This window comes from Ctenopharyngodon idella, chromosome 22 (genome assembly GCF_019924925.1).
Source record: "Ctenopharyngodon idella isolate HZGC_01 chromosome 22, HZGC01, whole genome shotgun sequence".
Classification (NCBI taxonomy): Eukaryota; Metazoa; Chordata; class Actinopteri; order Cypriniformes; family Xenocyprididae; genus Ctenopharyngodon; species Ctenopharyngodon idella.
Window position 1 is genome coordinate 14,563,591 of NC_067241.1, and position 25,896 is coordinate 14,589,486.

General features: G+C 36.8%; 1 protein-coding gene across 2 annotated transcripts in view; it reads right to left on the bottom strand.

Annotated features, from left to right (window-relative positions):
* scube3 (signal peptide, CUB domain, EGF-like 3) overlaps positions 1-20,873 on the bottom strand; it is a 112,280-nt gene extending 91,407 nt beyond the window's left edge. For both annotated transcript variants that reach the window (XM_051880599.1, XM_051880598.1), the window contains exon 1: positions 20,380-20,873. In XM_051880599.1, the coding sequence (XP_051736559.1) occupies positions 20,380-20,488 (109 nt within the window). In that variant the 5' untranslated portion in view covers positions 20,489-20,873. The remainder of the gene's footprint in view (positions 1-20,379) is intronic.
* Positions 20,874-25,896: the final 5,023 nt, after the last annotated feature.

Below are 25,896 nucleotides of genomic sequence, written 5' to 3' on the forward strand. Positions count from 1 at the left end.
GTATGAATTTCTTTCTTCTATTCTTTTTTGTAAGTACAGTGAAAGTCAATGGGGTCCAATGTTTTTTGGACCCCAATGTTCTTAAAAATATTTACTTTTATGTTCAAAGAAGAAAAACTATTTGGTGTAGGTTTTACTTTGAAGCAATTTTCACAAATTGCTAGTAAATTTCGCCAAAAATTACAAAGAAACGGCAAGTATACACATTGTATTAAACATGGATTTTTGAAGTTGAAAGTCTGAAATATTCTTGTAAAATATACTCCAATAATCTTTGTTTTGTTTACAACTTTGATATATATATATATATATATATATATATATATATATTTTTTTTTTTTTTTTTTTTTTACCATGTACAGTTTTGGACCGATTTTTCATTTTTGGGTGAACAATCCCTTTAAAAACATTAATTTAGCAACTGTTTTAAACATCATCTGACAATCTTTTCTAGTTCGTCTTAAATTAAATGAATCTTGATGTTCATGCTGTGAATAAAAAAAATGTAGTCACTTTTAAAAATAAGATTTTTCTCTTTTCAATTGATTCTCAATTGCAGTTTCACTGTTTTTAAACATGTAATGCATTAGTTTAACAATTTCGTTAACACTTTAAAATAAGTCCCCATTAGTTAACATTAACTAACAACAAGCAAAACATTTGTTACAGTATGTTGATACAAATACAACTGCTCATTTTTAGTTCATGTTAACTAATAATGCTGTGTAAGTATTTTTTATACTTAGTTTAAGTAATGGAACCTTATTGTAAAGTGTCACCATTATTTCTAAAAAGGGTGATAAAAATGCTTTGCAATGTCGCAGTTCATTCCCGCAAATGTAAGAATAATATCCATTCAAAATCTTACCACTTTATGAGTACATATTACTGAAAAATCACAGAAATCTACAGTTCATTCCTTTGAGATGTTCTGTAAAGCTTGTCTGAGTTTGCATCACTAACCCAAAAAGTTGGCGCCCAACGAAGGGTCAATACAATTAACTCATGCTGAAATGCTCAAAATGTGAAACCCGCACATTTTCTTTAGTCATCTAAGACTAGTCTAGACAGACTAAATAGACAACTGCTTGCATTTAAAATATTGCTGTTGTATAAAAAAAACCACAACAACAGCCAATAGGAATCTGGTATGATTGAAATTACACAGAGAAAATTTTGCAGTGCATGCAAAACGCAAATGACGTGATGCTGATATGGCAGTTCATAACCTTTAATTACAGACAGGGAAAGCTCCAGTACGGGTCGTGATCAAGGTTTTCTTTGTCAGAATAAAAGCAGCCTGCTAACAGACGAATTACCAGACGAGTCGGTCGGGGTGGAGGTTCAGGGCTGGCAGAGGATCTGCTAACGGTTGTCGTCTTTTCACCAGATCATAAAATCTGCACCCAGTGCCACTGGCCCGGTTTAGAATAACTCTGACCGTTCCAAACTGAGCTCAACTTGTTAAGTGACATCCAGTCAAACTCCAAGAACATTTAACTGTAAAAGACCCTATGAATTTATGATTTAAATAAGGAATTTGGGCAGGACATATCTCACTTATATCAAGGACTGCATATATAGAAAGATGGTGCACTCATATCCCTTATGAATGGGAGAAAGCGCAGAGCACAGTATGGCAGAATAAGTCCCGCCTTCTAAATAAAAGAGCCAATCGCTGATTGATAAAGTCATCGCATCACCGCAGCTGCCGTAAGAAGCTCTGGTTGCACATGCGCATTGGCTGCTCCAGTCTGAAATAAAAGCTTTTTTAATGCTATTTGAGCATAAGATACAGCATTTATGGGACGGTTCATGTCAGATTTTGTTGCTGGTTTGAAATATGTTATTTAAATGTGAGTGTGGCAGTTTTTTAGTACATTCAAGTACTTCACTTAAAGCCTTTATGTATAATGCATTATAAAGGTATTAATAATGCATGTTATAATGTGTAATGCATAAATTATTGCAACCAAATTTAAAATGCATTATAATATTTGCAGATTCCTTGTTGCATCTGAAATTGGTTGTTTGTTATGTGTTTTAATGCATTTAACTTTTTAAAGATATGTTCAATGAATACTTAAGTATTATAATACATATAACTGTGGTTACAATTATTCATAACAAGACCATGTAATGCATTTACAAGGCATAATCAAAGCATTAAAAATACTTTTATAATGCATTATATATAACGGCTTTCTGTAAAGTGTTACAGATTGTTTTTACAGATTTAGTTTATATAGATTTTACATGTTTACAACCAGCCAAACCTTGAGCCAATGTTATATCATTGAGATACTATTATAGTTTTTATTATTTTGAATTAGTGTTTTTTTTTTTTATTTGAAAGTTTTAGTTATTTTGTTGTGCTTTATAATTTTTATAGTTTTTGTTTTTATGTGTATGTCTACATATAGTTTTTAGTCATTTGTATTTTAGTTTTAGTTATTTTAGCACAGCAAGTTAAACTAAATTAAAATGATAAATGTTGAAATAATAAACTAGCTGAAATAAACTGTTTTTTTATAGTTTTAGTTTTAGTTAAAGGGTTAGTTCACCCAAAAATGAAAATTCTGTCATTAATTACTCACCCTCATGTCTTTCCAAACCCGTAAAACCTTCGTTCATCTTCAGAACACAAATTAAGATATTTTTGATGAAATCTGAGAGGTATATGACTCATTCTCCTACGTTGTTTCCATTCAGCACTTCCGTGTTCTACGTTAGAACACCGGCTTAGTATTGGCCAGCTCCTGTATCTGCATCACACGTGTCGTGCTGTTCACGTGAACAGCGTCACCCAATACTGAGCCGGCATTCTGACATACCCTATATAGATGACCTCAAAGCTAACAGGCCAATTTAAGAACAATTTGGACTCGAGGGAGTCTTTAAGAAGTCAACTTTTCGATCTAAAAAAAATATATCAGTTGTGAGGGTCTCAAAAATGATCATCTAAGTGGGCTTCAAAAGAACGATTCAAAGCATACTTACAGCTCACAAATTGTTGAGCTGCTGACGTGAACAAGTTTTTCTTGAAAGTAACTTCAATGGCTTCAAGGACAGCTGAAATCAGCAAGTTAATCAAGGTGCTATATTGTTGTTCTTTGACCTTTAAGGACATTCAAAAGCCATCTAGTTTTTCCAGCAAATTAACTTCTCTTTGAGTTCAAGCTGAAGCACTGAGAGCTTGATATAAGGCCATATTTTGATTCATATTTATCACCATAGTTAATATCATTGCAGAAGCATTTAGGTTATGCATTAAAGTCTTAAAATTGCATATAGAATGGAAGTTAGCAATATAAATATGCAACAGCAATTCAAATAAAATATCTTTTTTGCATACCACAGTTCTATAACAAATACACACTATCTAATGAATGTAGGCTAATATAATCAATCTCATTATTTACTCAGTCATTCATTTACCATATTTAAATACTTTCTATACAGGCAGCTGCTTTCTAAAGCAGCATCCAAACTGACCTAACAATTGATTCCAATGGAATTTGACATTAACGTTGCTAAAATAAATAACAATATTAAATATATAGAACACACAAATATTAGTCACTTTTACATTTTGCATAGTTTGCATCCCACATTGCAGATGCATTTAGGTTATGCTTTAAAGTCTTATATAGATTTAAAGTTATTTATATTGCTAAGCAATAGGCATTTAAATGAAAATGTCTATATTTTTTTAATAATGTAAAGTTTGTTCTAGAACAAACACACCATTCCAGTGTTGGTCTCTTCGGTTCATTCATAAGCCGTATCATCATACTAATAATATAAACTGACAGTATCACTTTATCATAACTTTGATGTTTAATGCGTGCTTAGGCAACAAAAGGCTTTCTTTTGACAATCTCCAAGTGTAAGAAGAACGTTATCTTTGACAAAATCACTGATCATAATCTCACGGCCCTCGAGGCACATCCGACAGACAACGACGAGCAATGCCAAAATCCAGACATGAAAAGAGTCCACGCCTGAAAGAGCCAGAGGATGTTTCCATCAGAGGTGAAGTACAGCATCCAGACAAACTGAGCAGATCATAGAGAGATCATTTTCACAGAATAGAGTATGAATCGAGGCATCAACAGCTCTCAGTTGTTCCAGGCACAAATGAAATGCTGCTCGCAAACTATTTTACATCCATATTCAAAGTGAAGAATGATATGCAATAAGAAAAATAGTCTGCACTTCTTTTTTTTTTTTTTTTTTGCATCAGGAATTAATTCGGTCATGCACAATAAAACCAGGAGCTTCGTTTAAAAAGATGTACATCTAAATCATCCAATATGTGAATGAGCATGTCATTGCAACTGTTGGATTTAATATATGTAATTTGTTTGCCTCTAGTTTTAACAGTCAAATAATGCCAATATCATGTAGTAGGCTTTAAAAAAAAACGTAGATGAAAGAATGAGGTTCTTCAATTGCTAAAAGCAAAACAACAGAAATTTTAAACTCAAGACTGATTGTTACTCATTAGATACACAAAAATATTTAAGTTTTCAGTTCTTAATCGAGTTAACTTAAATTGTACACGCACACAAAAAAAATGCATGTGCACTCCTACAGATATTCTCACATGGTGAAAGAGAACGCAAATGCAAATGAAATGCAAGTTATATATTCATAATGAATGTTTGGCTCATAACCAGGGCTTGTTCCGGATGAATATTGTTGGTGTTACAGGGCTTGAATTTCGACGTGGGGTTGCGCATAATTTTACTTGTTCCCGCTGATTTTGTGCTCACACCCAAAGTGCGCACACATAAGTAAAGCTGCCTCTCTACTAAATTGAGTTCTTTTTCCACTGCTTATTATGCGTAAACAGTCAAATAAACACAAAATAATGTCATAATGCCGGTCTTGGTGTGTTTATTCATGTAAACAGTCAGTTATGTTTTAAGTGAATGTAAACAGTTAAGAAAACACATGTCTAACAGTATAATGGATCCGTGCGCCAGGTCTTAAAGTGACAGCAGCCTAATATTCCTGCTGCCAAATTATGAGATAATATTAAAAATATCTATATGGCAGTTTTTCTCCATGGCATCAATGTCAAAATTGTGGCCAGTGAAAATGCTAAGTGGCTAATAACTTTGTGAAACCACTAGCCACTGTGGCTGGTGTGCAAAAAAGTTAATGTCAAGCCCTGCTCATAACAAACAATTCTGGCAGGTGAGATGTGAGAATCCTACAATTTCACAGTTTCTGCCGATATGCAGACTAATGTGTTCAACTCATTAAAATCGCAGTATCAGTATAATAAGCATAACAATACATACTGTAAAACACACAAATACATGGTAAAATAGTCACTTAAATAAAACGAATTTTTTGTTGATATTTTACTTTTGATAAACTACTTTTTTGTTTAACGTGTCTAAGCTACTATTTTAGTACTCTAATGAGCTCATCTCCACAAAGGAAACCTGCAATGCTGCCCTACAATTTGGGTAAAATAAGGTCTCTTAGGTGGCAGCATACTTACAAAGCCTACCTTTAAAGCCTTTGACACCTATGATGCCTTTAAAACGCCGCCTATGGAGTCGGAACACTAGGATTTGGAACACAGGTGCATTAGTAAGAGTTTCCCGGCCTTTCCCAGGGTCTCCTCTTATGGTGTCGGGGAACATCGTGCCATCTTGGTGCGAGCTGGCAGACGGAGCTTCATTTTCACTACAGCCGAATCTGTGGAGTGTTTTTCCATTACCGAGCAGAATAAAGCATTTCCTTTCATTCATTTAGTGCAGTCTCTGAAGCTTGGACCGGCTCCCCGGAATGTAAACACATGCAGTCTGTAAACAGACTCACACAAACACACACTTGCTCAGATACACACACAAACACACATCCATCTTGCTGTCCTACAACAACATTGTCTGAATTGTGCTGTTTTGTGTTCGCCATCTGAATTACCCTAACAACATTGATGAATAAATAAGACATTGTGAATAATTTGGTCAATATGTAGTGGTTTTAAATGATTATCTCATGTCAAATCCTCAGGCATCACTTTCTGTCCATTCTTTATAACCCCATAAATAATAAAAGAAAAAGTCTGTTTTATATTGATAAATCATTAACTGATGCCGAATACACAAAAACATCCATGTTTTATCCAGAGATTCAAATAAGAGCTGGGTTGACAATATGGATGAATCAATTTTAATCATTCTTAAATCCCAATAATCAAGCTTTTCTTTAGTCAAAACTTCATCAAACATTATTTGCAGTGCACCTCCCATCCAATAAATTGCAATAAGTTTTGTGTTTTGTTAGTTTTTATATAAAAGCTATCAAATTCTGTTAATTTTTATTATGAAATTCAAACAGTAAATACCGTTTTGGCGCTCTTTAATGTGACGTGACAGATCGCTGCGCACGTGACGTGAAATGATCATCCCTTCCGCTTTACTACAAGCAATGACTTCGACTTCTAAATAGACCACGAAATAAACATGAATGAGCATCAAAAAGCATGTTGAAAGACAGTACAACTTACCAAAATGACTCATGTCTCTTGTAATCGCTCAATCAGTAGCTACGTTTCAACCGCGGAAAGACGTCAATAAAACAGCATGTAAACAATTATGGAAGGCGGACAGGGACAAAACTCGCCTTCCATTAATAATAGGCGTATGCCACGTAACGTTACGTTTACCTCAGAAAATCTATTCAATGACCGTAAACTCGATAGTTAGCTAGAAAAAACTCTAAACTCTATTAACTCTAGAGAGGAGCATTTCGATAAATGTATCTCATTTATGGTATGTCTGAATAAATTTATTTAGAAAAGTTTTTTATTAATCACTGTTTAAATGTTTATATTTCAACAACGAATTGGAGTAAAAATATAATTGCATCATTAAAAAGTTAACATAAAAACTGCCTTAAATGTAATGTCAATATTTGTATATAACTCATATTGAACTGAACAAAGGTATAATGTAAACAACCAAAATTAAGCTTAGATTTAGCCTATCTATTTCCTTGGACAAGGATGTTGTCAGTTTTACTGAACTCATAAAAACTAGTTAAATCAACATTTCCTCACGGTAATACAAAGTACTGTTTTGAATACCTTTGATTATGATTTAAATATGGTGTTTAATATGCCAAAAAGTGCCATTGTATTACCATCGGATACTCACCACATCGTTCACAGTACTGAATCATATGAGCTAAACTAGCCGTGAGCTTCTATAAACTATGCTACTTTAAACACTGACCATCACCTTGGCATCAATATGCCACCCAGTGCCTTCCCAGAATGCTTTGCACCATCAACAGGCCATCACTGAATCGGTTTCCTAAAATCCAAAAGTCTCATGTTTCAGCTCCATCTGGACTAAAAAAAAAAAAAAAGAAAAGAAAAGAGGCTACGCTCAAAAGACTTTTGAATCCCAGAAGAGTAACATTGCGGACGTAATCTGAGGCATGCTGTTTATATTACGACGCAATAAATAAATGTGCTTTTGGAGAGGCCGGGGTCAGCAGGGAGAATCCGGACTCGATGCTTGTGTGTATTCACTGATGCTTACAGTACAAATGAGGTGAAAAAAAGACAGGAAGATGAGGAAATATTGAGCTTATGGGGCATTGTGGATGAATAGTTTGACTTTAAATGTACCACCTTTGCAAAAGATTCAACACAGTTCTTGGAAATGCAAGCTAAGATAATAATATAATAGTATAGTGTCAAGATAATATATACATACATATATAATTTGACAGTTGAATTTAGATTTTCTTTACTCGTATGATGACAATGGAACTATATTCATCGCAAAAACTGATGTTCTTAAAACAAGAAAAAAAATCTGTAAGTGGCAGACATTTTTTATTGTTTTAAGCATAAGTCTTGTTTTGAAGCATAAACTGCCTTCAAACAAAAATCACAAGGGGGTATTACTGATGTAATTTATGTCATATAATAAAACGTGAAAATATCTTGAGCTTCTGTTAACCACAGACCTTATTTCAGGCTTTTAACCAAAAACCCTTTTAAAAAAACCATTGACTTCAGGATGATGGAACTGGAAGTGCTAAAATGCAACTTGTTTCTGGGTGTTGGCCTACAAAAATACACCATCCCTGCAGCACTCTATATAGTTCAAAGTATTTAAAGGGATAGTTCACCCAAAAATGAAAATTATCCCATGATTTACTCACCCTCAAGCCATCCTAGGTGTATATGTCTATCTTCTTTCAGACGAACGCAATCATTGATATATATAAAAATATCCTTGCTCTTCCAAGCTTTATAATGGTAGTGAATGGGGGCCGCATTTTTAAGCCCAAAAAAAAAATGCATCCATGCATGATAAAAATAATCCATATGGCTCCAGGGGGTTAATAAAGGCCTCCTGAATCGAAGTGATGAGTTCGTAAGAAAAATATCCATATTTAAAAGTTTATTAACTATAATAATTAGCATCCGGCAGATGGCTGTACGCATTGATTTGCGGCGGAAGAGTAACCCCTGACCCAACGCATGACGTAGTGACGGACGCAGAAGTGCAGAGGATAGAGCAAAACAAAACACCGTTCATGAATTAGAAGTCTAAAACGAGAAATTTTAAAGAGAAATGTCAGAGGATTTCGATATAAGAGCAGAGGAACTTGAGTTTGTCGCCCAGCCATATTTGTTTGAACCGCGAGAGGCGTCTAAGCTGACGATACTCCTACATTTTGCGTCGTACATCGTGTCACGGGTTACTCTTTTGGCTGCACAGTATGCTTCAAAAGGCCGTTATTAACCCCCGGGAGCCATATGGATTATTTTTTATAATGGATGGATGAAAAATCATCATCTAGATGATTGACAACTCAACTGACCTTATTCATTCATTTGGTGCATAGTGTTCAACTGCTAACAACCAGCCACTATTAGTTATAAATAATACAAAAGAGTGCTCACAATCACATCGAGGTTAATGCAAGACTTTTGTCCTACGTGTGCATGGTTTGCATGTTCTTGGGAATCGAGACGGCATTAATTTGATGTCATGAAGGAAAATGTGAGTCAGAGGGTTTTTATACTGACATTGCGGCTGCTCAGCCCTCGGCGTCTGAGTCCTGATATCGATAAATGCGCCACAACAAATGGAAGGAAGTCTCATGAAAAGAATTAATTCCCTTGAGCGGGAACAATGTGTTGCAGACCTACAACAGAATTAAAATGAATACAACAAGCCATTGTGCGGCTGCTTCTACAAATGTTGATGTTCGAGGAATAACAAAAAGGCTCTACAGGAATATATATATATAAAATTCTTGTTAAATATAGATTCTCCTCATGTCTGACATTCCAGCCGTATAATCCCACTCGGTGCCTGACATCACTGTGAATAAGCCTGTGCTTTGCTCCGGCAGCTCTGCTTGTGTTTTCTTAACAGGAGTGGGATTATCACAAACACCTCTGTACAAACAGCACCGGTACCTGCAGGGCCGCTGACGGACAACCAATTCAGATTCCAGCACGGCTCTGACGGCTCGTCTGAGGACACGGCCATCCGTGGCAGGCAAGAAAAGCCTAATTAAAGAGAATGAGGCTGGATTTCTTATCCACTTTCAGTTAAATCCGTTCAGGGTTGTGACTAGTTCCGGCTGAGAGTTTATGTACACTGCTAAATGAAGCCAGTCAGGCTGGGATGTTCAGACAAGGTGAGCGAGGACCGAATGTTTCCTTCTTAATTCTGTTCATGGCTTAAAGATTTGACAACCAAAACAAACTCATTCTTTCAACACTTCTGCTGCCTGCTACTTTGCACTGTGTATCTGCGTATATTATGCATACTGTGGATACTAGCTTCCAATACTTGGCTATTTTTAGATGATATTTTATGTTTTTAAGAGGTTGATCAACACTGCCAAAAAACTAAAGTGGTCATAGTGTCGATAGCATCAGTTCTACTGCTGACAGCCTTGTAAATTAACAGTGCATTTAAATAAATATAAAAAAATGCTAATTTAATGATGACAAAGTCCTTATTTTACACAAAATGTACAAAAAATATTTTAAAACTGTGCACAATTCACTGACAGACAGACAGACAGACAGATAGATAGATAGATGATCAGACAGACAATCAGACAGATAGATAGATAATCAGACAGACAGACAATCAGATAGATAGATAGATAGATAGATGATCAGACAGAACGACAGACAGACAGACAGACAGACAGACAGATAGATAGATAGATAGATAGATAGATAGATAGCAGACAGACGGATACAGATAGACAGATAATAGATAGATGATCAGACAGACAGACAGACAGATAGATAGATAGATAGATAGATAGATAGATAGATAGATATTTAAAATAACAGACAGACAGTTGTTCTCTATATTGAGGATGAAATCAGGCAATATGGAGCCTTTGATGAGGCTCACCGTGTCAAGTGTGAGTCTCATCAAAGGCTCCATATTGCCTGATTTCATCCTCAATATGGAGAACAGCTTTAGCAGACAGTGAACAGTGACCTCATGTACGCTTTCAGACATTTCAAAGATGAAAATGTGAATATCATCATATCAAAAAAGTGAAGCTCAAAGGACATCTCTCTATATTTGAACATCTCTCCTGTAGGGTGAGGAGAGCTCCATCTCCTACAGTTTGTTCTCTCACTTCATTGAAGCAGCTGTGGCCAGATGATCTCAACATCAGGTTTCTCGAACGTCTCCCTCCCTGCCATCTGTTTTGGCAGACGTGAAGCCTCGCTCTCATGAAACTCTTACAGGAAGGGTCCAGAATTAACTTTCTGCCACACCTGACAATGACTGGAGAAAGTTTAGTGGTGCTACTTTTAACTGGTCATGAAACTATTATAGTATTTAGTCTCTATGATCTCATTGTCATGCAAAAAAGCATCATATACTAGTGAAACACCACATCATAAAACATCAAAACACTAAAGAGTATCTTTAATTTACCTAAAACAAGCATCTGAGTTTTTTTTTATAAAGCCATTTCAACTGAAATTGCACATTTGTAAAAGTGTAAGATATTTAGCATAAATACATATTTCTTTTTTCTGTATTTTTATGGGGTCTTTACCATAAGCTTGTGTTAACTGCACTCCTGCCACTGAGACGCTTAAAATAGACGCCTGTCTAAGACACTCTGGATTTTACACATGCATGCGAAGATTCAGGAAAGCATGAGGTGCGACACTGACAAGTTTTGTTAAAAACATTCAGAATATCATACGGTTCAAGACTACTCAGCTAACAGGGAATTCGTTCTCAGAACTTTGGAGCGTTCTGGCAAGGTTCTCTCAAAGTTAAGAACAAACGTTCCTCTAGTAGCATTAACAGAACGTTCTTTGTTTGATCTGGTCATTAATAATGATCTCAAAATATTAGCACAAAAATACATCCTTCGTGGAACATTTTTTTCCTGAAACGTTGGATGTTCATCTAATGTTTTTTTAAATGTTATACTTGTTACTTTTAAATGTTTTCTGAACATTCCAAAGAACATTTCTGTAATGTTTTCAAAATGATAAAATGGAATGTTCCATTAACATTGGCATAACAAGAATTTTTTTTTTTAGAACTTTTAAAAAACTGGATGTTTGTGAACATTCCAAAATAATGTTTTATAACTTAGCAAAACATTCTTGGAACATACAGTATTTATGTTAGCTTGGTATATTTTCTACTACTCCTAAACTGAACACCTAAAAACGCACGGTGTTAAAAACACAAAGCGCCGTCATTTAATGCATTAATCCAACCCTGTTTTCACCATAAAAGACTTCAATTAAGATGTATTTCCTCCCTCCTCATGTGACATTCACACGTTTAACTAGGAAGGCATTCACGCTCTCTCGCTAACACCTACAGATGTGGTCTCCACACTTCCTCTGAAGCTGACCGCACCATCAGTGTAAACTCTTAATGATCTAAACCCAGCAGTGTCACTTCTGGCTTAGTAATTGTACGTTAGAGCATAAAGCGCGCACAGGCTATGTATATACCTCCAGCCCAACCCGCTAATTAGCTGAGGCATGTTTGCTTTCCTTCTGTCTCCTAACGATGCCTGCGACTGCCTGCTAACAGTCACCAACAATTATATTAGAGAGAAAAGCTGTTGCACTCCAACTGCCTTTCATTTTAAGAAATACGCTTAACTCTTCATGATATGGTCTCTAAACACTGCAATAAATCATTTTATTTATTATCTTTATTTCATTTTATTTATTATCTTGTCTAGTTTTCAGTAAAAATATCTAAACATACTTTTAAACCAGATATATTTACTTGAGAAGCAAGATTGTGTAAGATATTAAGAGATATTTGAGAGAATATATTGTGAATAGAGTGCACCTTTATTTCCCCCTTTTTCAGCAACGCTGGTTCCAGAAGTATTTTTCCATTCATTTCTCCCATAGGGATTTTAAAAAGTCTTTATTTAAAGCGTTATAAGCCATGAATGAAGCCAACCAGCTACGAGGTGAATCATAACATTACAAACCTTGATTTGAAGCAAAAAAAATATTTGAAAATCTGACAAAAAAGTACAAGATGTAACAGCTTTAGTGAAGGAAAGAACTATGAAGCATTGGGAACAGCATAACTGAATTAAAAATGGAGAAATATAAATCTACTCATTTAAAAATGTTCATTATATATATAAATATATTTTAGGTTTATTACAAAATATGCATATATATTGAAATATTTTGAAAGTGTAGTCTCGATTATGTCATTCGCAGTGCTTCATGGGAGTGGGCGGGCCTAAAGAGATCTTTTGTTTCGACTCTGATTGGTGGAATTTGTGTACAGCATCATGGGTAATGTAGTTTTCACCACGAATTCCGCTGTTAAACACGATTATTTTAGGAATAAGTTGAAATAATGCAAGCTGACAGCTTCAACAGAAGCAAATACTATTGATTAACAACCTCGTAGCTCACAGTAGGGCTGTCTTTAAAGGTTTATAAGTTATCATTAAAAGTCAATTTCCCTATAGATAAATGTTTTGTTAGATTTATGAAGTACAAAGGTGTAGTACCATGTTATGAATATGGTGGTAATTCAGTACCATGTGTATATCTCAAAGTATACATTTACAGTAAAAAATGATCAATAAGTCAAAGACCAATAAGTCATGACAACATTTGTTTTTCCATTGCTTAAAGGTGCTGTTTTTTTTGTTGTTGTTGTTGTTTTGACTGTACTAAAGCATAAAAGTACCATAATATGTTTGCAGATATTTAGGAAAAATGCTAAAAAAAAATGTCTCCACTACAGCTACAGCCACAGCCAATTATTCTACTTTGAAATGTGCATTTTGTGTCAGAATATCTGTTTTTGTTTTGGTCTGTGTGCTCCCGCCCACTGACAATTTACCCAATAGTATGTCGAAACACCGGGACGCCAGCTGGTAAAAAACACAGCGTATTGCAGCCATTAAAGTGAGCAAACAAGCTGGGTCAAAGATTGCAGATTTTACCTGACCTAAAAAGCCTCGCCAATAAAAACATTGCAAACGAATACAATAGCTGATCGACTTACAGTGCAAGGCTCGTCACTTTCCATTGTCAATTGCGCTCATTGCTGTTGCGTCCTCAATCGGTAAAAACCTTACAAAAAATTCTCATAGTAGCAGAAAGTCTGTGCTTTTCGGGTTTTGTACACTTCAACACATGAACAGTAAACATATTTCGCCATGTGGCCAATTATACACACAATTATACAACGCTTTAACTCCTGCCTCAAAAATGCACACTCCACTTTGTGACAAAATGGAATATTGAGAGGAAAAAAAGAAGAAAACTGGTGAGAGTCTTTCTGGATTGTGGGTTAAATGGAGAGAAAGCGAGGCATTTGTGTAAGAACAGAGACTTTTAAAACCTTTAAACAATAAGGGGGAAAACGACTGGCTAGATGCATTAAACAAAAAACATCCACGAAATAAACACAATAAAATTTGCCAAAGGCACAATAAAACAACTATACATGAAAATATCATAGTGGGAATTTCTGTCATTGCTCAGGATGGAACAGTTATTTAAGCATTAACTTTGCCTGAGATGCTTCTCCTGGAAGAAAGAAGTAAAAATTGGTGTCATAAAAATATAGTTCACAAGATGCATAAATACAAATGTTAATAAGTGCTAATGATTTGATGATAAATATTGAGATCTCTGATGTCTGATTGTAGTCTTTTTCTCAGGAGGAAAATGTGAAAAGCAGAAAAAATTTCCAATTGCTGTGAATGTACTGTCATTACTGTTTAGGAGAAACAGCTGCGGTATTAGAGATCTCAGTGGTTTTTCTTTCCAATTGATGGCTCAGATAAGTTGAATTTGATAAATGTTTGAAGATAACAGTGAAATTACTTTTGATTACAGTTTTTAAGTCTTTAAGAGCATTATTTGAGACATTAAAAACTCCTGTGAAACTTTAGAGGAGGTGTGTGTGAGAATATTGTGGTCTTATTACTCAGGAGAAACAACTGAGACATTACCAAGATCTCAGTGTTTTTTTTTTTTTTCTTGTCTAAATTCATACTCATAAGTTTTGGGGAGAATTTGATAATAAACATTTGAAGTTTATATTGAAATTACTTTTGATTCTAGATTTTGGTGTCCTCTGTCTTCTAGATTAAAATGTCCTCTGAAACCCTTAAGGAGACAAACACAGACTCTTTTAACTCAAGAGAAACATCTGAGAAGCATGAAACTTTGGCAAAAATCTCCATTTTCTCCATTCAGCCTCATGGCAGTCTAGGAGAAACAACTGACAAGTTCACATTGAAATTCTATTGATTATTATAGATTTTAGTATCTGAGCACAGTTTGAGACATTAAAATGTCCTCTGAAACCCTTAGAAGACAAACATGGACTCTAACACAATAGAAAAACATCTGGGAATCATGAAACTCAGTCAAAAGTCTTCATTTTCTCCATTCAATCTCATGACAGTCTAGGAGAAACAAATGAGAGATTACTTTTTTTTGTCCAAATGCATGTTCAGATCATTTGTTTTTGGGAGAATTTGATGATAAACTTTTGAAGTTCACATTGAAATTCTCTTGGTTACATATTTTGGTGTCTGAGAACAATTTTAGACACTAAAATAAAGACAAACATGGACTCTTTTCCTCAAGAGAAACATCTATGGCAAAAGTCTCCATTTTTTCCATTCAATCTAATGGCAGTCTAGGAGAAACAACTAACAAGTTCAGATTGAAATTCTTTTGATTATTATAGATTTTAGTATCTGAGCACAGTTTGAGACATTAAAATGTCCTCCAACACCCTTTAGGAAGCACATTTGAGGGCTTTTTCCTCAAGGGAAACATTTGAGAATCATGAAACTTGGTCAAAAGTCTCCATTTTCTCCATTCAAACTCATGGCAGTCTAGGAGAAATTTACTGAGATCTCAGTGTTTTTTCTGTACAAATGCATGCTCATATCATTTGTTTTGGGGAGAATTTGATGATACACTTTTGAAGTTCACAATGAAATTACTTTTGATTCTAGATTTTAGTGTCTTGGCAAATAAGCACAGTCTAAGACATTAAAATGTCCTCTGAAACTCTTAAGAAGACAAACATGGACTCTAACACATTAGAAACATCTGAGAATCATGAAACTTGCTCAAAAGTCTCCATTTTCTCCATTCAATCTCATGGCAGTCTAGGAGAAACATTAAAATGACTTTTGATTCTAAAATGTTGGACATTAGGATGTTCTTTGAAAAATCTTAGAGACATGTGAGGTCTATTTCCTCAAGAGAAACATCCGAGAAGCATAAAACTACATTTTCTCCACTTAATCTGGCAGTCTAGAAGCAACAGAAATAATGAGATCTCATTCACTACTTCTCTCTTACAAGGTTGTCCCACATATCCTCTAAAATCGAAGCGCTGAGAGATCATCTGTCCCCGCCTCTGACAAGGCCATTGCTCCAGACTCACAAAAGAATACTCCAACTTCATTGAGTGAAAGGCAACACAAAGCAAACAAACCCCCAAACCGCTGTCACGCCACCCCTCCCCTGCAGGCCTCCTGCTCTCCCCTCCTTCTCGGGCTCCTGCTATTCAAGGGAAATGTGTATTTCCCACACTGGAGTTGTCCAGCAGGGTCTGCCCGGCAGGGGTTTTGCCTCGGGGTGAACGGGGAGACGGACTAGAGGTTACATCAACACACATCCCGCTGCGGCATGTCACATCCTCACCGCCGGTTGCCTTGGCACTGTTAGCCAGCAGCTCCGAGCCAGAAAGACTCAGACGTGGTGGACGGCGAAAAGTAAAACAGAGCCGCTCTCCTTCTGCACCTCAAGAATATGAGGATTTTTAGTCATTTACTATACATGGGGTTTTAAAAGCCTCCTTATTACATTTACTCTTAATTATGATTATTGCAATGAACTATGATCATCTTATTGAGAGATGTACATCTGCATTTAATAAAAACTGACCTGACAAACGGCACGCTTTAATCACTCACTGTTTTATCTGCTACTGATGAGTTTGACGATCAAAACGTTCACTTCCAGACTGAATGAAAAAGAAAGAACTGATAAAGCATCTTAGTTCATGTTACTTCACCTTTTACTAATGCATTATTCATTTCAAAAGTTTTATCTGATAAATGTTATTTAATGGACCAGATAAATATTATTTAATGGGCCTAATGTAAACTTACAATGAACGGTTGAATAATGAACTAATGTTAAATTCTGTAACAAATGTAATGCATTCACTAACTTTAACTAATGGAGCCTTATGGTAAAGTGTTACCAAAATAATGAATGAATGAACCAACGAACCGGTGTCTATGCAATTTGTTTCCGCCATGAAATAAAAAATAAGGTAATTGCGACTTTTTATCTCACAATTTTGACTTTTTTTTTTTCTCGCAATTGCGAGTTATAAAGTCAGAATTGCGAGTTATAAAGTCAGAACTGTGAGATATAAAGTCAAAATTGTGAGATATAAACTCGCAATTGCTTTTTATAATGTCCAATTGTGAGGGAAAAAAGACGTTTTAAGAATTGCGAGTTTAAATCTCACAATTCTGACTTTATAACATGCAATTGTGAGTTATAAAGTCAGAACTGTAACATATAAACTCGCAATTCTGAGAAAAAAACGTATTTTTTCCCTCACAATTGGACATTATAACACGTTATAAAGTTATAAAGTCAGAATTGTGTGATATAGTCAGAGTTGAGAGTTATAAAGACTTTATAATGCAATTTTGACTTTATAACACGCAATTCTGACATTATAACTCTCAATTGCAAGAAAAAAATCTGAATTGTGAGATAAAAAGTCGCAAATACCTTTTTTATTTTTTATTTAGTGGTGGAAACAAGCTTCCATAGGTGTCAGAGCAACATTAAGAGGAAAAAAGAAAAGATAAAGCAAACAGATGAGTTAAAAAGAAAAGGAAGAATGAAAGAGCAACAGTAAATTAACAACTGAAAGAAATTAAGAAGAAAAGAACCAATAAATAAAAAGGAGAGACAAGTCAAAGTGGATAGATAGATCCAGATAGATAGATATAGATCAGTAGATAGATCACATAGATAGATCACAAACTCAACAGCTCTGCCATGACATCTGGAGCACAAAACTCAAAAAGCAGAACAACTTTTATGAACCACATTAAGCCTTCGTCATGATTCTCTCTCGGCATCATCATCACAAACACACATGCAGCGCTGACCTGAGCGTCTAGCGGTGATGAACAGGTGCAGGACATTAGGCCCGACACTGCCACCTTCCCCTGTAAGATGTGTGTAAATCCTTGTTGTGGAAAATGAAAGAGTGAAAGCAGTTCTAATTACAAAATGTAAATATTGAGTTTTCCCACAATGGGAAGCAGACCACCCAAGATGCACAACAACCCCCAGCCCGCTCCCTCCCTCTCTTTCTCTCTGTCGTCCACACGGCCTGTCAGTGCGACAGGAAAAGGAAACCTTTTGAGCATCACCAAATGTAAATGCACACATACCAGACATGCACATAAGCACACGAGCGTCCACTGACATCTTTGAGTCACGCTTGCATACCAGTCCATTAGCCGGGACCTCCAAATGAAACAAAATGCAACATCTATTCCTCCAGTCCTCATGGTAAATACCCAGAAGTTTCAGCGCACAAAGGCTCTGTAGCATGATCAAGTCTCAGGTGAATGTCAAATACTTGACTTTATGGTGCTAAATACCTTTAAATAGCCTCCATGAGACTTTTTTCCAGCTCTCGGCCACATATGGAACTGTGCAACATGTGGTCGGCATGGATTGAGCCCCAGGAGTCGCCATTTGTTGACGTTTGTTTGTACGGAGAGCATGTCGGTGAGTGATGAGGAATGGAGGTGAATGAGTGCTCAGCTGGGATCTAGATCATCTGACATCGAGATGTCTTTATTCTGAGAGTGTTCTAAAAATCGCTCAGTTTCAGAGCTGTTCTTCGCCTCTTTGTCACCAATATGATGCTGGTTTTGGTTCTACGCTCTTAAAAATTAAGGTTTCAAAAGGAAGTTTTCACAGCGATGCCATAGAAACACCATTTTTGGTTTCTCAAAGAACGTTTCAGTGAACAGTTCTTAAAAAAAAGGACCATTTTAAAAATAAAAAAAGGTTAAAATAAAGCTACTTTGTTGGCATCGATGGCAGTGTTGCCAAGTCCGCGGATTTCCTGCGGAATTGGGCTGCTTTAACAGGGTTGTTTTTCATGTCTGTGGGTTGAAGCGACCCCAATAACGTGATATTTAGCCTCTGGAATGGGCTAACCACACCAAAAAACATGGATTTTACCCCATGGGACGCAATTCTTACGGGGGGGACCTCCTCTGAAACGCGATTGGGCTAGTTTTGAGTAGCAATTAGGCGGGTTTTGTTGTCAAAAAACCTGGCAACCCTGATAGATGGTTCCATGAAGAACCTTTAACATCCATGGAATCTTTCCAATTCACAAAAGGTTCTTTATAGTGGAAAATGGTTCTTTAGATTATTAAAATGTTCTTATAAGAAAAAAAATGGTTCTTTTAAGAACTGTTCACTGAAAGGTTCTTTGGGGAACCGAAAACGGTTCTTCTATGGCATCGCAAACCCTCTTAATTGAAACCTTTGTTTTTCCATTGCACAAAATATTCTTTATAGAGTAAAAATGTTCTTCAGATTATTAAAATGTTCTTCATACTAAGAAAAAAATGGTTCTTTTGCAACCTTTATTTGTAAGAATAGTGTGAAGAACATTTTAATAATCTAAAGAACCTTTTTCCACTATAAAGAACCTTTTGTGTAATGGAAAGGTTCTGTGGATGTTAAATGCTAATTGATGCCAATAAAGAACATTTATTTTTAAGAGTGAGTCTGTTTTTACAGCCAAATGTTGACATAACTACATTACTTCATTAACCTGCTCACAAAAAAAACCATAATACATCACTGTTCGAAAACATATATATAACTAATAAAATCCATATCAATCCATTTACATTTTAATTTAAACAGATGGGGGAAATAAAAGTGCATGGCTGGATTTGAGTTTTATGAACATCTGAAGTGATTTGTTTCAGAATCTTTATGCCATCACAGGCTGCTTTCGATGCAACAGTTAGAAATGTAATATATAACTAGTAAAATTCATAAATACCATATTAATAATATGCATGGGATGGTTCCACATCATCAGTACCCTGCAGTGGAAAAGAATCTGCGTCATTTGAATAATAGATCATTTAATTCTAGAGGTGTTTGAGCGGTGCATGACCCTGTTCTACAGGTGCTTTAGATGACTGCAACAAACCCCATAGGTTAAGAAAACCCTTAGTGATTATTTGTTTATAATTATAACTTTATAGGATTTTGCTTTACTCAAAAACACATCTAAAGGTGGTTTAGAGCTTCATTTTACAGATATTCTAGAGTTTTATCCAGTTAAGCACCCCTAATTGCAAAATTCAAAAATGCAGAACAAAAACCCAAAAAAAGACAAGATGCATACCTATGCAATGAGCAAAAACGTACAAAAGCGACTCATGACTGGACAGGACTGGTTTCTTCAACATCTAGTAAATATACAGTATATTTTACAGTTTGGTGCATCATTATTGCTGTCAAGGAGCAAATGAATCCATCATGAAATTCTCCACGGGCATAAAAGAGCGTTATAATAAGCACACCTGCACAGTATAAACTAATAAACAGTTAAAAAATACCTGTTTAAGTCTACTTCAGCGCTGTGTTTGGGGAAAACCGTGTCCCATAAGTTGTTCTTGCTAAGCACAAATCATCAAACAGTTATTTTTCCCCGACTAATTCCACAGCCAAAAGGTACATATCATGTGGAGGGCGAGAGGGAAACTTACCTTGCGGGTTTCTGCTGGCAGAAGCGCCGGCTGGCCGCTGGACAAAGGCGATCAGAGCGACGCTGAATAATCCAAAGCCAGCGCGCATCAGAACATACATGAACATCATATTACACACCTTGAACCTTCACAGAGAGAGACTAATTAAATAAAAGCGCACAACTGCGAGACTTTGAGTCCAGACGTGGATGAAGCTTTATTCCCGGCGCTGGAAACGGAGCTGCTGTGAATATGAGAGAGAGAGAGAGAGTGAGAGTGTGTGTGTGTGTGTGTGTCTGTGTGTGTGTCTGTGTGTGTGTTTTAATTCTTGGTCTTGCGGAGACTGTGCGCGCGGAGATCAGGAGGAGAAACACGGTCGAGTAGAGCGCTCATGATCTTCAGTCCTGCAGGAGACACAGACAGAGAGAGAGAGAGAGAGAGAGAGAGAGGAAGGGGGAGGAGAGATGCACAAAAACGCGTTGCTCTCTCTCTCTCTTTCTCACTCAATGGATCTGTATTGGTAAATGTAAAAAAAAAAAAAAAAAAAAAATTAAAAGTTCCAAAAAAGAATTAATAGACTATTTAATGCTTTTGCCAGTAAGTTAAATCTAAGAACACGCCAGAGTGTAAAACAAATAAATGCGACCATTAGCATTTGGCTGCTAATTGGTGAGGCTACAAAACTGCATAATTATTTAGCATGCTAATTTCTAAATGGCTGTTATTCGTCTTGTTCATTGTGATGTGAATGTCACTTCGACGTTATAAGTTATAGTATCCATTAAAGAATAATCAAATAGACTATTTTGCTTCAGCAAACTTAAATATACTTCTTTTAAGTTCAAATGGCAGCAAACAAAAGCAGTTCTCTTTACTAAAGCATGACGCCATTTTATATTTTGAAATGCGCATCCTGTCAGTTTAAACATTCAGTTACAAATTTGGGGGGGGGTTACATAGCACAAAGTACATTATGAAATAATTAGCAGTTAACGACATAGTAAACAACAACAAAATTTGCTTTATCAATGTCTCCAAGTGCATAGACGAGTTTCCCTCTTTCTGACCTTGCAGGAATTCACATTCAGCAGCGGGCCGGACTGCGGGTGAGTGGGGGGTTGCCATGGAAACGGCTTCCGTGGGGCAACAGAGGTCAGACACTCCGGGAGCCACGTGCAATTCATAGATTCCCTCTCATCTCACCACAAACTTCTGAAACTATGTGCAGCAGGGACGCTTTGCATACTCTGGGGCACTTGAGTCACGTTGGGCAACTGATAATTAATATTCGGTTGCATATTTTGGCTTTTAGGCTGCGTCGATCCGTCTCCCAGATTCACGTCCTCAAGGCATTTGCTTTCGAGCTACTCGTGTGCACCGCATCCCACGTACTGAAAGACTGTAGGCCGCGAGAATAATCGTGTCAGAACAGGCCTGTTCAAACACAAAAATGATTCTGTGTTTTTGACAGCAGACAATTAACCCCTGCAACAATTAAAAAAGCATGCCAGAGGTGTGACTTCATGCTAAAACTGCTTGCGTTTTCACTACAGGCAGATGGAAAAAGAAACTTCTGGAAGGAAACTTAGTCACCCTTGTCTGAAGGGTCCTTCACGACTTCAGACATCTGGTGTGATTATGGCTCGATTTTACCTTTGGCCTTTCTGACGGTTTCATAACAGGGAATTTACCACAGCTTTTGTCCTGGAGAACAAGTCGTCTCATTATTCACACATCCAAACAAAGTGAATGAGATCCACAGTCTTATTTTGGAAGGACAACCGGTGTGCATTCAATATTGCCAGATAATTGCATTCCTCTGGCTTTCACGTTAACACGAGGTCACTCCTCCGTAGTGTTCATGGAATAACAGATTCCATGCTTTCATTAAACATTCTGCTCAATCTTTTTCCAAACTTCCTCGTCCTGTCAAGCCCCAGTACAGTTCAACAAAGGCAGACGGAGGCAAGCTTCAGCCTGTCCCACTCCATCATTACTGCACTCGCTGAAGTTACTGTTTAGTGTTTATGCTTCACCTTTTTTAAATGAACTGCTTCTTGCTTGATTCGCATGACTTCACCTCTCTGTGCACTGTAATATTCTCGATGTGTGGCGTGCATTTGTCACCATGTGAGAAATGGGTCACAACACAAAGCTTTCAAACACCTTCCCTTCAGCACAGAATCTATTCCTCACAGACACATTTATTTTGAAATTTGGTAAAAGCATGCTTAATTTAGTTACTATGCATGCTTTCATGAACAACTGATGCTCTGGATCAGAGAAAACTGTAGGTTTTCCCTACATAAACCTCTAAATAAAAGCTGATACAAAGTGATGACATAACATTACATTTTTTTTTTAAATTTGTTGATGAATAAAATGTTCAAAAGAACAGCATTTATTTGTAATAGTCACTTTTGATTAATTTAATGAATCTTTGCTTAAGAAAAATATTCATTTATTAAACTTTTGAAAAATACAAAGTTCTGTTATGAAACTCTAGATGGCACAGGCTGATAAGTCCTTAACTCAATCTGCTTGTAATCACATCATTCTCTGTAGGGCACAGCTGATTGGTTACTGCTGTATCAGCAGTCAATTAGCTCGCTGCTCAACCTTCAAATACTTGGTCAGCATTTGCTGTAGCAGTTGCAGCACGCTTTCAGAAGCCCTCCACCTTTCCCAGCTCCACCTGTATAGATCTGCTATGCGTAATTCATGTATGCTATATTGTACAGCAGTCTTGTCTTGCTTGCTCACAGCAGCATGTAGTGTATGTAATGGCAGCAGCAATAACAGCAACAGCAGCAGCAGCAGCAGCAGCAATAACCAGCAGCAGCAGCAGCAATAACCAGCAGCAGCAGCAGCAATAACAGCAACAGCAGCAATAACCAACAACAGTAGCAGCAATAACAAGCAGCAGCAATAACCACCACCACCACCAGCAGTAACAGCAGCAGCAATAACTACCACCAGCAGCAGTAACAGCAGCAGCAGCAATAACCACCACCACCACCAGCAGTAACAGCAGCAGCAATAACTACCACCAGCAGCAATAACAGCAGCAGCAGCAAAATCAGCAATAACCAACAGCAGCAGCAGCAAAAACAGCAGGAGCAATAACCAACAGCAGCAATAACAGAAGCAGCAATAACCAACAGCAGCAGCAATAACCACCACCAGCAGCAGCAATAACCAGTAGCAGCAGCAGCAGCAATAACCACCACCACCACCACCAGCAGTAACAGCAGCAGCAATAACCAACAGCAGCAGAAGCAGCAAAAACAGCAGGAGCAATAACCAACAGCAGCAATAACAGCAGCAGAAGTAGCAATAACCAACAGCAGCAGCAATAACAGCAGCAGCATTAGACCAAACATATCAACACTGCCATATCCATTACCATGCCAACCACTCAGAGAGTTGTCTTGACAGAAATGTATATATTATAGGCTACAGTCAGATCCATTTAAGCTCAAATCATTCTATAGAACACGACAAGATGTGTAGACCTAGTAGCCTACTGCTGTCATTAAAGCAAAATGGAAAGATATGCATGTCAATATTTCTTAATTTGAATTCATATTGTTTTCTTGATAATCTGTAACTAAACATAAATGAGAAAACAATGAAAATTAGAGGCATTTTCACTCATGGTCTCAGACTTTCTGTATGTCTCTGCCACATACTTTCACATTAGTCACACCGGTCGATTGGACCACCCAGTGGACAGATGTTTTGCAATGTCAGGCAGGATATTTTGATTGTCTTGTAAGCTTCATCAACCTGAATTTGCCCACACAGTTCTTGAGTATACTAGAGTCTGAGTCATGCAATTAGACTAAACCAAGTGCAGTCTCACTACATCTCAGAAAGAGACACTCAGAAAGCCGACACAACTCCCTCTTTATCTGCTTGATGGGATTCTGACTCATCTGACTTTAATCTTTTCAAAGGAGAAACAGATTCGAAAGATTGCGGAAAGTATCAAGCGGATTTATATAATCTGATGGAAACTCCAGGTGCACTCTAGGGACATCTAGAGGTCGTACTGAGCAGTACAACATACAACTGATGATGATGAGCATCAGATAGAGATGTGAAGAAAAAAAAAACTTTAAAAGTAACATTCTGTCCTTATTTACACGCCTTCAAAAAATGTGCAGGTCTTTGGCAGGGTGTTGATGCGTGGCAGTTCATAGTGATCATCTGTAAAAAAAAAACATCATAAAAAATGTCCATATGAATTCTTCAAAAAATACAGGATTAAATAAGTTACAAGTCAGTGTTTGGTGGAGATACAGGTATGATGTAGACCTCTATGAGATGTGGGTTTGTTTTTGATCAGAAGATGATGTGACATGTTTTGGCCAGAATATAGTCACGACATTGTCTGGTATCACAATCAGGGCTGAAAAGATTAGGTGGAAAATTCTCTGGACACAATTAAACAACATCTGACCAAGATTAAAGCTCTGTTCTAGAACCTACCTAGGCAGCATTTTAAGGCATCATAGGCCCTAGAATCAGCTGCAGTGCTGTTTTTTCCCCCAGTACATTAAAGCACAGGTCACATACATGTCAAATAGTGGTTTAAGAAATGCATTTTTAATTTAAATAAACTAGAATTGTATACATATATATATATATATATATATATATATATATATATATATATACTTCCAAGTATTGCATGCATACTAATGGCAAACTGTTGTCTCTTGTCTGCATCACTATCTATGTAGCACTTAGATTCCATTTCAATTACATGCTCCCATAGAAGGCAGCTGACTATAAAGACAAAACACAATGAAGCAGCTCCAATACAGCTTATATGAGGCCGATTTGTCTCTAATGGGCCAATAAACCAAAGTAAGCTGTAATTGTGTTGCACCCTTAAGGCTGAAGAAGGGTTTAATCTGAGTTCATAGCTGTGAGGGTAATTGCTAAAGATATGAGCTCATAAGATTATCTTTGTTGATTGCACTGGTAATCAGCTACTGTAAGTAGGCCTACATGTTCTCACGAGGTCTCAACCTACCTGTAGGATGAGGCACTTGGGCCTGCAAAGATCATACGGGCATACAAGGAAAGTAATCCCATGATATCATTCCCCTCTGGTGATTTTCTAGTACAACATGTCTCCTCAAGCCTTCAACTATTAGTTAAAGCAGCTATGAAGGGTTAGCCATACTGTTAAATTGCCAAAGAAGCCACACCCAATTCCTTTGACCACACCCTTTTCCCCAAAGCCCCGCCCTACAAGGATATGTCAGCAAATCGGATGTCAGAAAAACACCAAGGGTGTGGAGTTTAGCTGTAGATGACTTAGTAGATGACTTAACAAATAATATACACCGATCAGGCATAACATTATGATCACCTTCCTAATATTGTGTCGGTCCCCCTTTTTGCTTCTAAAACAGCCCTGACTCGTCGAGGCATGGACTCCACTAGACCCCTGAAGGTGTGCTGTGGTATCTGGCACCAAGATGTTAGCAGCAGATCCTTTAGGTCCTGTAAGTTGTGAGGTGG